This window comes from Crinia signifera, chromosome 11 (genome assembly GCF_055691185.1).
Source record: "Crinia signifera chromosome 11, ASM5569118v1, whole genome shotgun sequence".
Classification (NCBI taxonomy): Eukaryota; Metazoa; Chordata; class Amphibia; order Anura; family Myobatrachidae; genus Crinia; species Crinia signifera.
Window position 1 is genome coordinate 47046608 of NC_139227.1, and position 12696 is coordinate 47059303.

The following is a 12696-nucleotide window of genomic DNA, read 5'->3' on the forward strand; positions in this document are numbered from 1 at the left end:
GAAATAAAACTTATCTTATGGAAAGTACATTTTCAGTTCCTGATGATGTCATATTTAATTAGAGGTTCAGGAACTGAGTTCCTGCTGAAAAATAGCACTGACTACAACCATGGGCATGGCTACAGTGGGTGCAAGGAGTGGCATGGCTATGGGACCCATGTCTGGAGCCAGACCCAACTGCGCCAGGGCATAGAGTCATCTACCAGGTTCCCCAAATTGCCTGCTAAGCACTGTGTGGCATGTGCACTGTAGGCAGTACAATGTGGCATGCTGTTAATTTGGGGCACTACAATTACATAATATGAACTGGGGACATCGTCTGGTGTAATGCAAGCTAAGGCACCACTAGGGGCATAACATGAACTAGGGCACAACTATGGGGCATAACTTGAGCTAGGGCAAGACTGTCTGGCAGAAAATTAAGTAGGGCACTACTATGGGGCATAACATGAGCTAGGGCACCACTATGTTACATAACATGAACTAGAGAACTACTACAGGGTATAATTTGAGGTAGGACACCCCTATGAGGCCAAACATGAATTAGGGCACCACTTTGTGGCAGAACGTTAAGTAGGGCACTACTATGGGGCATAAAATGAACTATGGCACTACTATGGGCATAACATGAATGAGGGCACCACTATGAGGCATAACATGAACGAGGGCACCACTATGGGCATAACATGAACTAGGGTACTACTTTGAGGCATAACATGAACTAGGGCACTACTTTGAGGCATAACATGAAATAGGGCACTGCTTAGGCCTTAACATGAACAAGGGCACTACTTAGGCCTTAATATGAACTAGGGCACTACTTAGGCCTTAACATGAACTAGGGCACTACTTTGAGGTATAACATGAACTAGGGCACCACTATGGGCATAACATGAACTAGGGCACCACTATGGGCATAACATGAACTAGGGCACCACTATGGGCATAACATAAACTAGGGCACTACTTTGAGGCATAACATAAACTAGGGCACTACTTAGGCCTTAACATGAACTAGAGCACCACTATGGGCATAACATGTACTAGGGCACTACTTTGAGGCATAACATGAACTAGGGCACCACTATGGGCATAACATGAACTAGGGCACTACTTTGAGGCATAACATGAACTAGGGCACCACTTAGGCCTTAACATGAACTAGGGCACCACTATGGGCATAACATGAACTAGGGCACCACTATGGGCATAACATGAACTAGGGCACCACTATGGGCATAACATGAACTAGGGCACCACTATGGGCATAACATGAACTAGGGCACCACTATGGGCATAACATGAACTAGGGCACCACTATGGGCATAACATGAACTAGGGCACTACTTTGAGGCATAACATGAACTAGGGCACTACTTAGGCCTTAACATGAACAAGGGCACTACTTAGGCCTTAACATGAACTAGGGCACTACTTAGGCCTTAACATGAACTAGGGCACTACTTTGAGGCATAACATGAACTAGGGCACCACTTAGGCCTTAACATGAACTAGGGCACCACTATGGGCATAACATGAACTAGGGCACTACTTTGAGGCATAACATGAACTAGGGCACCACTTAGGCCTTAACATGAACTAGAGCACCACTATGGGCATAACATGAACTAGGGCACTACTTAGGCCTTAACATGAACTAGGGCACTACTTTGAGGTATAACATGAACTAGGGCACCACTTAGGCCTTAACATGAACTAGGGCACCACTATGGGCATAACATGAACTAGGGCACCACTATGGGCATAACATGAACTAGGGCACCACTATGGGCATAACATAAACTAGGGCACTACTTTGAGGCATAACATGAACTAGGGCACCACTTAGGCCTTAACATGAACTAGAGCACCACTATGGGCATAACATGAACTAGGGCACTACTTTGAGGCATAACATGAACTAGGGCACCACTATGGGCATAACATGAACTAGGGCACTACTTTGAGGCATAACATGAACTAGGGCACCACTTAGGCCTTAACATGAACTAGGGCACCACTATGGGCATAACATGAACTAGGGCACCACTATGGGCATAACATGAACTAGGGCACCACTATGGGCATAACATGAACTAGGGCACTACTTTGAGGCATAACATGAACTAGGGCACTACTTAGGCCTTAACATGAACAAGGGCACTACTTAGGCCTTAACATGAACTAGGGCACTACTTAGGCCTTAACATGAACTAGGGCACTACTTTGAGGCATAACATGAACTAGGGCACCACTTAGGCCTTAACATGAACTAGGGCACCACTATGGGCATAACATGAACTAGGGCACTACTTTGAGGCATAACATGAACTAGGGCACCACTTAGGCCTTAACATGAACTAGAGCACCACTATGGGCATAACATGAACTAGGGCACTACTTAGGCCTTAACATGAACTAGGGCACTACTTTGAGGCATAACATGAACTAGGGCACCACTTAGGCCTTAACATGAACTAGGGCACCACTATGGGCATAACATGAACTAGGGCACCACTTAGGCCTTAACATGAACTAGGGCACGTGAACTTAACATGAACAGGGTATAACATGAACTAGGGCACTACTATGTATGCACGGAAGTGGAGTTATAATAGAAACACACAATACCCACAATGTACTGGACATGTGATGCACTGTGGTTATTCAGACACACACCAAAAATGTGTTGTGTTATCGGAGTGTCGCTGAAGTGGTTACATACACAAACGCTCAATCAATAACACTGGAGGCCACGCTAGGAGAGGGAATCTGGATGTCACGGCTCATGCTAGCATAAATGTGCTGTCTTCTAATGAAATAATCAGAAGCAAGGTTCCACTACACTTTATATTTAAAATAGATTTTGAGATGCTCCCTCTGTAACAGCAGTAACACAGGCAAATCGCTGTTCTCTGGTTTACTAAAAAAGAAATCCTGCTTTAAAAAAACAAACAAACAAACAAACAAACAAACAAACAAAAAAAGTATATAAATAACTGACTTCAGATTTCATTTCTTTTTTATCATTTACTATACAGAAATGTTTATGGCATGAATTACTATATTAGAAATATGTATACACAAGTACATGACAATATTTTTTTTTTCTTTTTACAATAATGCATAATATACAATTCTATATAGAGTTTATGTACAGATCTGAATGCAGCACCTGACCCATACAGATTGAAAACTGCGGGGGGGAACAAAAATTCTAAAAACATTTTTACGTGACCCCGGATATGTAGCGTGTTTAACCCTGGTGAACTGGAGGACTGTATCCTGACGCTGCCAGATGTAACACTTCTAAGTAGTGATACAATGCAACCCTTCCTCTGTGTGTAAAGGATGGGTACGCCCGTTATATACAATAGCTTAATATATTTGTGTGTGCTTATTGAGGCAACTGGAGTTCTCGGTCACTGCGGTAACGTATAAATTAAAGGGGATGACATGTGGGTGATGAAAATTGCGATTAACGTGAGGGTTATATATTGGGACCAAAAACATGCCCAAATGGCAGGGATTAGCAGGATGCCACTTATGCCCAGACATCTGTGCCGTTCCACCCTCAGTTCAGGCAGAGAGTTAAATGGTGAAAAGTTGGCTGTATTCAGCTATAAATATCACAAGAAGCTAAATATGGGGTAAACGTGTTAAATAAATGTATTTTTCATCTACTTTAACAGAAAAAATGTGCACCCACGTCAGGACACGCCAAGTGCTGGAGAGGTAGAGCTCCATACTTTATTTTAAATTCCTTTTTTGAGCCAAATGTACAACATTTTTTATATGTGTCTATCCAAGATATCTTGTTAGGAGTTTGAATTCAAGGATCTCTACTGTCAAATACTAACACTGTCTAAAACTGGGACCCGAGATCATCATACTGGAGAGATATCCAATATGGTCATTTTAGATGCAAGATAAAGAATAGACTTCTTAACCACCGCAGTAAACACCAAGTAAGATAGTGCTTCCCCATACCCTACATACACCCCTCCGCCCCCTCTATATATGTCCTTCAATTGGGGTAAGTGCACTCTGGATTCTGATTAATTAATAATTACTGGCTACTTTACGTAATAAAGATTAATTACACAAATAAAATCACTAGACAAACTCCTCCCGCAGAATTGGTAATTTCACTACGCAGCGAAAAACCATCGCTGTAAGCCGCCATTTTTACTTTCACGGTATATTTATATTCATTCTAGCACCCGCTATCTTTGACAACCCATGCAGTTCCTCTTTCCTGCCTGGGGTGTCACTGTCTGCAGTAGTGCTTCTAGCACAGTGTGGTCTGTATATAAGCACTGATATGCAAACCAGACCTGTGTAAGAAACACCACAGCAGACAGCGACACCCCAGGCAGGGAACAGGAACTGCATGGGTTGTCAAAGATAGCGGGTGCTAGAATGAACACTAGAATACAAAGTCGGCTAAACCTCTAATGGGATTTGTGAATTAAAAGAAAAACAATGAAACAGCAAAACTCTGCAATAGACTCTGTATTGCCTGGTCTTTTTTTGATTTTTGTCTATACCTTTTCTCATTTCTATAGGTTTCTAATGTAGTAGGTCATCTGTATTGATCCAGAACATTATATAAAAGTAATCCCCTTACTTTATTCTAGGGGACAACTATTAAAGTAATCAGACAACGTCAATGTTCCTTTACTCGTTAAACTTAGAAAAACAAGGCAGCTTGTTTCATAGGTCCATAGTATCCTCCTGATCAGGGACCTGTGCCAGCTGGTAGTCTCTGCAGTTGTCAGGGGCACAAGAATCCTAATTTGGGGAGATGTATCCACTGGGTGAGGGTTTGTCATTACAGCACAGCTGTTGAGGTGAACTGGCATCGCTCGGGGCATCGTTAGTCGAGAAGCGGCCATTCATTTGGCTAATGTCAGAGTTACCTTTCAAAAATATCACAAACTGGCAACAAAAAGTCATACGGAGTCTAGTAATACTGGTTTGTGGGTCCTGAAGCCTTCCACATCAAGGACTTATGAACACTTCAAGGGTTGAAAGTATCTCAGGAGTCGTCAGTCCAGAGGCTCCTGTTTTATCCGCATTGTGTTCGGTTGCATTCGTCTGTCTTCTCGGCACAGTACGTACTCGCTAAACTGGGAGGAGTCAACCCCACCGCCGCAAGAGGCAGCCACGTGGAATCCCTTTTGAAACATTCTTTCGAGAACCTAGAAGATAGAGGACAGGGTGTCAGAATGGCAGACAGAAAGTAACAGTGCGATTCCTGATTGAGGCTATGAGAGTCAAAGATAAATTTATTGCAATAAAAAAAGTCCCTGGCCTAGCCTTAAGCCGGTAGTCTGAAATATCTCCGAGCACAGCACAGCCCCCATACAATGCATGTTATCGCTACGTTTCTGCTATGTACCTAGTTCGTAAAACTGGACATTTGGGAGAATATCTGGAGAACACAGAGGGAACCTTTGGAATGTTCTGGGTCACTGCACATACTTTAGGTGTAAGCAATAGACAGAACTATTGGTGGTGAAGGTAGTAGTGGTAGGGTTTGTGAGCTAAAGGCAGCAGGAAGCCACAGACAGAGTTCTATAGTGGGAGGAGCGGGGTCCCCAGCAGCACAGAGTATATCAGGAGATGGGTGAAAGATGGGTGATGTACTAGTGAGGACATGGCTGCATGTGACAGAGGCAGATACATGATGTGGAGGTAATAGAGGCAGCAGGAAGCCACAGACTGAGACTTATATAGTGGGAGGAGCAGGATCCCCAGCAGCACAAAGTATATCAGGAGATGAGGGAGTGAGGACATCTTTCAAACAACGCCATAACAAATTTCAGATTGATTCATAGGTTCGTTTTTTTCCACCACGACAATGCATCAGCGCCCTCATCCGGAATTGTTGCGGCCAAATTGCATGAACCACGCTATGAATTGTTGCCGCATCCACCATACTCGCCCGACTTGGCTTCCTGCGACTTCTTTCTGATCCCTAACCTGAAAACGTGGCTCGCTGGGAAAAAAAACAATATTTCGCAATTCACGCAATTTGGCTGCAACAATTCCGGATGAGGAAGCTGATGCATTGTCTTGGTGGAAAAGAAATTTGGTATGGCGTTGTTTGAAAGATGGTAGTACACGATAGTAATACCAACTTTCCTCAGCAACGCCACCTGTCTTCAAACACATGTACTTATTGATCCACCCTTGTGGATATGTATGTATATATTTCCTTTAACAGCTTCACTGTGCTGAAAACTAAATAGTTCACAGTGCCCAGTCCATCTGCTCAAAACTCTTATTTTCCCCCAAAAACTGATTAACCCCCCCAAGGTCATTTTCACATCTATCACACAGTATCACTTCTGCCCCCATTCCTGATAAATCAGGCACACAATGGCTGTGCAAGAAATCAATAACGTAACGTAAATTAATAACTATGTCCTTTTACGACCTGGTCGAGTTATATTTTTCCCATTGCCCCAGAATATGGAATAAAGCTCCTAGAGAGATACATTTGCTTCTATCGCACAGTGCGCAGAAAGGCTGCGCCATACGCCGGTGCTAGAGATAAAAGGTAACCCAACCGATCATAAGTGCACCTGCTCGGGAGTTTAAAAAATATATATATTTTTCTTTTTTGTATCCGATTCCACTTTAAATAAATAAACTGTATTCCAGCTAGCTGAGGAACACACACTTGTTATCAGTCTACGGGCAACTATCCTAGGATCTCTCCTTTTGAAAAAAAAAAGTATAGATCAATTTTTTTTTAAGTCCACCCCGCCGGCGCTATCATTTAATTATGAGCAGCCCATAAATTATGCATTTATACATTGTTGCATTCCACGAATTGGCAGAACATTTTATTTTATATGTGTATATATATATATATATATATATATATACATACATATATATATATATATATATATATATATATATATATACATATATATATATACACACACACACACACACATATATATATTTGCCTGTTCTTTTAGTGGGATATCATTCATTGGATGGGGGTGAGTAGTAGATATACATTTATGTTACAACAGTAATGACACATATATTTTCTGTTTTATCCCATTTCTATTGAATCGCTGCCTTGGAGCTTGATGTTTGCAGCTAAATCTCATCAAAGATCATTTAGAATTCAGACATGTTCTTCTCTCTGGGAACAAATAACCAGACACTGGATAATCTTGAGTTTAGCCAGGTTCTCTTGCCTAATATCACAGGTATTGATTAAGCAAGCAGGGTTGTGCAGTGGTTAGCATTTCTGCCTCCCAACACTGTTGTCATGACTTATTAATATCCAGGCGTGTATCTGTGTTTAGTTTTTATGTTTTCGTGTCTGAATTTTTCTCCTAAACTACAAAAATATCCCCGAACATTAGTTGCTTGGGGTTCAGATATCAGGTTTCTCGCTGTGCCCCCTGCACCCACCACTGGTGCCTTCGCTTACACCTAGTCAATATATTATCAGATCAGCACGAGAGAGTGGTGATCTAAGGACTAGTTACTATGCCGCAGCTTTTGCAAGTGTTCACTATGAAATTGAAAACCATAGTAGTAAATGCAAAACATGCCTGATTCTGCATTTAATCTCAGTGGTGGTTTCAATTTCAGGGCGAAAGATGTAGTGAAGACCTGACCGGCAAAAACTGTGGCTTTGTAAAGCTATCCCCAGGTCTCCGACATACAGTACAGCTGCTGTACCTAGGAGAATTTTGGAATGCACCTCGAACAAGTGAAAACTAAATGCGTAAAATCTGCGCTTGGGATCAGTATCCGTGATTTCTGAATCTGGCCGACATCATCTCAAATCAAACCATCAAACGCCGCAACCGTAGGGTAGAAAAAAGCAACTCATTACATACAGTAACTGTACAGTATAAAAATCGTCAAATACCAAAAAGGTATAAAAGTGTGATAATGAACTACAGTATAAAGTAGTACAACAATACATAAACAGTAATTACCTGTACAGAGTTTAATCGGCAGTAGCCATTTAGTGGAAACCTGATGACGTGGGTTGGGTCTTGGTTCCATCCGGCGTTTACCGAGTTGCACATGACATCTCCAGTTTCTGGGAAAATCTCCTCTATTAACGCTTTCTCCCCGCTCAGTGCAATCCTCTCTCCGAGGTCTGGGGTCACCCGGACCACTAGGCAGTCGCAGGGCTGGAAATGCTTCCGATGCTCCTTGTCCTGTTTCCACCGCTCCAGTTCCTTCACCATCGGATGGAGCTGATAATATTTTGCTTCTTCATACAACAGGTTAAACTCCTGGAACCATGAAAAAGGGTAAGTCAGTTATGTATTTATTACCAGGTATTTATATTACGCACACATATTCCGCAGCGCTGTACAGAGAATATTATTACCAGTTATTTATATAGCGCGCACATATTCCGCAGCGCTGTACAGAGAATATTTGAACAGTCACATCAGTCCCTGCCCCAGTGGAGCTTACAATCTATATTCCCTTCCACATGTATACGCACACACAGACATTCTATGGTTAATTTTGTTGGAAGCCAATTGACCTACAGTACCAGTATATTTTTGGATTGTGGGAAAAAATAGGAGTACCCGAGTAAACCCACGCAATCACTCCACACAGTGAGGGCCACGGTGGGAATCGAACCCATGACCTCAGTGGTGTGAGGCAGTAATGCTAACCATTACACCATCCGTGCTGCCCACACAGGGTTATAACCTTGGCTCCAGCGACCCAACAGAATTCAGAGGAGCTAGACCCTGAAGAGGCCCACCCATCTAGGTCCATCTCTACCTAGTGAGAACAAGCCAATAGAACTACATCAACGTCAACTGTTCTACGTTCAGCGGAACAGCGGCTTTAGCTGGCTAGTACACTCCTGCAAAACCTCTTAAGCAGAGTGGGGCCATTAGAAGACCCTCATTGGGGAAGCTTGGCGGTTTGGCAGGTATAAATCAGATTTATTACATTGACCCATTATGCACTACTCATAAAAGGCATTGTTAGCATTAGGAGGAATCCTTCTATAAAACAGCAATTTGGAAGAGGTAACTTATCACACTACAGTGATGCGCACGTAGCTGCTGGTTTGATCAGAATAAATCCCAGTATACACAATCCTTACAATAAAGGTAGTTACAGTGTAATAGTATTTCCATTGTCTTTAACTGTTTCCCAGTGTAATTATTATGCTAAAAATATAAATATTCTCGGTTTATAAGGAAATAACTTCAGATGAGCTTAGAAGCAGTCGCTCTGTACTGTAGGAGTCCTGCACGGAACCGTCCTCTCCTGCAAATCACATGAACATACACAAAAAATATCATTTCCACAAAATTAGTCACAGAGGGAATAGGGATTGAACTTTTAATAATGAATTTCCATTTACATAGTTACCTGAAGCAAACGTAATTACAAATGGCCAAAAGCCCTAATAACTTATACAAAGTGGCGAAACACAGGTATAATATTAACCGGCACCCGATCGATAGGCCGCGTGCAGAGCACAAGCTGTTACTACTAATTGGAGAGGTACCGGCGTGGCATCTCTGTCCTATAGAGAGGGCTACTGTCCTCCCACATATATGTATTTCAGTGGTGAGGTTTGTAGTGCGCACATATACACAGTATTCACATCAGTCCCTGGAGCTTACAATCTAGTTATTCACACCCCTCCCCTACGCACAATGCTGCAGCGATGCACACATGGGTAGAACATACAAACTGCACACAGAGCTTAGGGCTATGTAAAAGCAATGCGAACCACTACACCACCCATCCAATGACTATCAGTCACATGCATGCGCCATAATGTTCTGTCCCAAGCGTGTAATTCCATAACGGTTTATTGTTGACCACCGATTAAATGAGAAATATGGCTATTATCTAGTTTTAGGTAAAGAAAGATATTTTGTAATCTTTGAGAATTATGTTGCCATTTATGGTAAGTGTTTTGCAGCTGCTACCCTAGAACACGACATTTAGTTGTATTTGTGTAACAGTTATTACAACATTCTATTTCTTTGCAATATTTATAAACAATTTTTTCCACCTGATAACCAAATTCTGTGTCCGTTTGGTCCTTATTGGATTATAACAGGGCACAATGCATTGGATGTTTGTATAGAGGTACGGTTACACGTCACATACTCTGTGCTTTCTGAGGACCCTGCTCCTTTCGCTATATAATGCTGCTTTCACACTAAAATCCCAGGTCCGGCCTGGTATGAACATGGTTTGAAGATGGGTTTCAAGTTGTGTTTTGATGTTTTACTCCTTTCACCCCACAGGATGGATCTGGGTTATTTGCTCCATTCATACACCCTCCCGCCCTCTACGGTCGGCTGACGACTGTCGTCTCTCCTCCACCCTGATAACTGCTTCCCATGCTAGAGTACAGGACTTTGCCCGTGCTGCACCCCTTCAGTGAAACGCACTCCCTCGCTCCATTAGACTCTCCCCGACCTTGCAAAGCTTCAAACGGGCACTGAAAACTCACCTATTCATCAAAGCATACCCTTCCACTGCATAAACTAGCTGGTTCTCCGACCCCTTGCCTGTTTACATCCTGCTATCTAGCCACCACCCACTTGCTTGCACCTTTTGTAATCTCTCTGTCTCCCCTTCCTACTAGATTGTAAGCTCCTCCGAGCAGGGTCCTCTTCTTTTCACATTTCACTCACAGCTCTCCTATACTCAAACACTCAGTGACCATCTTCGTCTGCATACTCATCTCCATCATTGGCCTCAAGCCTCTAGTTGTATGTTGATTGAGTCCTCACTACTTATATTTAAGCTGTAATGTGTATTGAACTGTGGAGCTCTTTATTTTTACTCTATTTTTGTTATTTATTTAATGTTATGCCAAGTTTTGTCTCCCTGTATTGTTCCTTTGTACGGCGCGGCGAAACACTTGTGGCGCCTTATAAATAAAATTATAATAATAATAACAACAACATGCTGGATTCGGGTTTGCCATCTAAACTGAATGCCTGGAGATGACATCATCTATTTTAGGCATGACCAAGGTAATGTCTTTCACACCACAGGGTAACTGGGTCGTCTCGGGAATAAACCTGGTATTGGCCAGAGCCAAGATAACAGGAAATCTTTTTACACCGAATCAGAACCTCTGCGATATCCCAGGTCAGAGGCTGGAGTATAAACCTCAGTCTGCAGCTTCCCACAATCTCAGTCCATCTCATATCTCATTTGACTTATGTTCACCCAAAAGCAATTCAGTTATGAAGACTGCTGCACAGAGAAGCAGTGGTGTTGCCCATGGCAACAACACAGCAACCAATGAAAATTGTCGCTGTCACTTTGATAATGCAGTTTACAAAATGAAAGCAAACTTCTGATTGGATGATCAGGAAAGTGCTCGTTTTTAGAAACAACTCTCATTGCCGTACGCCTCTCCTTAGCTGACTTTTAAGCAAATGCAAATGACTGCTTCTGATTTGCGTTTAGTGTTGGTGAACAATCCACACTGGGTTGGCGAAGCCTCTTGATTACTATTATATTGGTAAAACCAGATATTATTCTAACTCCAACCAACCAATTAAACCCTTGCTATAATCAGAATTGCAATAGACTGATCAGAAGAAGCCTCTCATTGGCTGCTACTGTAGGTATCATACCAGATACACACAAGAGGGTATGGTATACCAGGTCGATAATATCTAGGTTGACTCCAAAAGGTCGACATGCCCAATGTCAACACTGAAACAATGTCGACACAAGGAAACCGTTGACACATGAAAATGTCGACATGCGCACATGTACTCCCAATTAGTGTAGAGCGTACCCCCTGACTACTCCTGAGCCCCTAAGAAAGCCATCTAGATGACAACCAGTTTCAGGCTGTATTTTTGGCCAGGCATCCTGTAAGTTAGCACATGAAAGGTTGAGAGCAGCTCCGGGTTATTTCCAGTGATCGCAGCAGAACCCTGCTGTAATGTTGTGTTTTGGGCGTGAAAGGGCTGAGCTCTCTGCAGCAGTGAGGGGTAGTGGTGGTGAACGCAGCCAGATGTAAGAGGTGGGGTGCAATCGCTGGGAAATGACTGCACTTAATGGTGCCCGTGAGAGACCTGTGACTGGCAATAAGCAATGTGCATGACGGCAGCTTTCTATACCGGTATTTCTATACATGCCAGGCATTAGGAATAAAAAGATGCAACTAAAAAGCATCAGAAAGAAGGCGGACGCAGGCTTTGCCCATTTGATATATCTGTATACACATATAATGGTTCAATGTCCTTACAGAAGGTTCTATTCCAGAAACTGTGCACAGAATGTTCCCTGAATACTTTTCACTGTTCTTTACCTTAAGGCCTCTTTGACGGACCTTGAGGGAAGTTGAGTGTAGGGCTCATTTCTGCTTCCCACAGAACCTATTATTATCCCTATTGTGAGTATACAGCTGTAAAACATCTCCCAGGCTCAGTAACAAAGACCATTACCCAAATAGCAGCCTGTGCCCGGACCTTCCTCTACCATACGGAGGTTTGTGTAATTACTTTGCCATTACAACAGCATCTATGCAGTGACAATGCAAAAGGTAGAGTAGTTGCAACTGTGTGTACTGTGGATCCATGCAATATCCCTTTGTACTAGCATTATCTGAATCTTTCCCATAACCTTCTTACTGAACATTCACAGGTTTGAACCATTCAAACATCTCTGTGACAGTCC

At 42.6% G+C, this 12696-nt stretch overlaps 1 protein-coding gene across 4 annotated transcripts in view; it reads right to left on the reverse strand.

Annotated features, from left to right (window-relative positions):
- Positions 1-3016: 3016 nt before the first annotated feature.
- The window catches only part of KCTD15 (potassium channel tetramerization domain containing 15), a 30822-nt gene continuing 21142 nt past the window's right edge, over positions 3017-12696 (reverse strand). For all 4 annotated transcript variants that reach the window (XM_083165502.1, XM_083165499.1, XM_083165501.1 and 1 more), the window contains exons 4-5: positions 7983-8288; positions 3017-5204 (exon numbers count right to left, since the gene is read on the reverse strand). In XM_083165502.1, the coding sequence (XP_083021628.1) occupies positions 5052-5204; positions 7983-8288 (459 nt within the window). In that variant the 3' untranslated portion in view covers positions 3017-5051. The remainder of the gene's footprint in view (positions 5205-7982; positions 8289-12696) is intronic.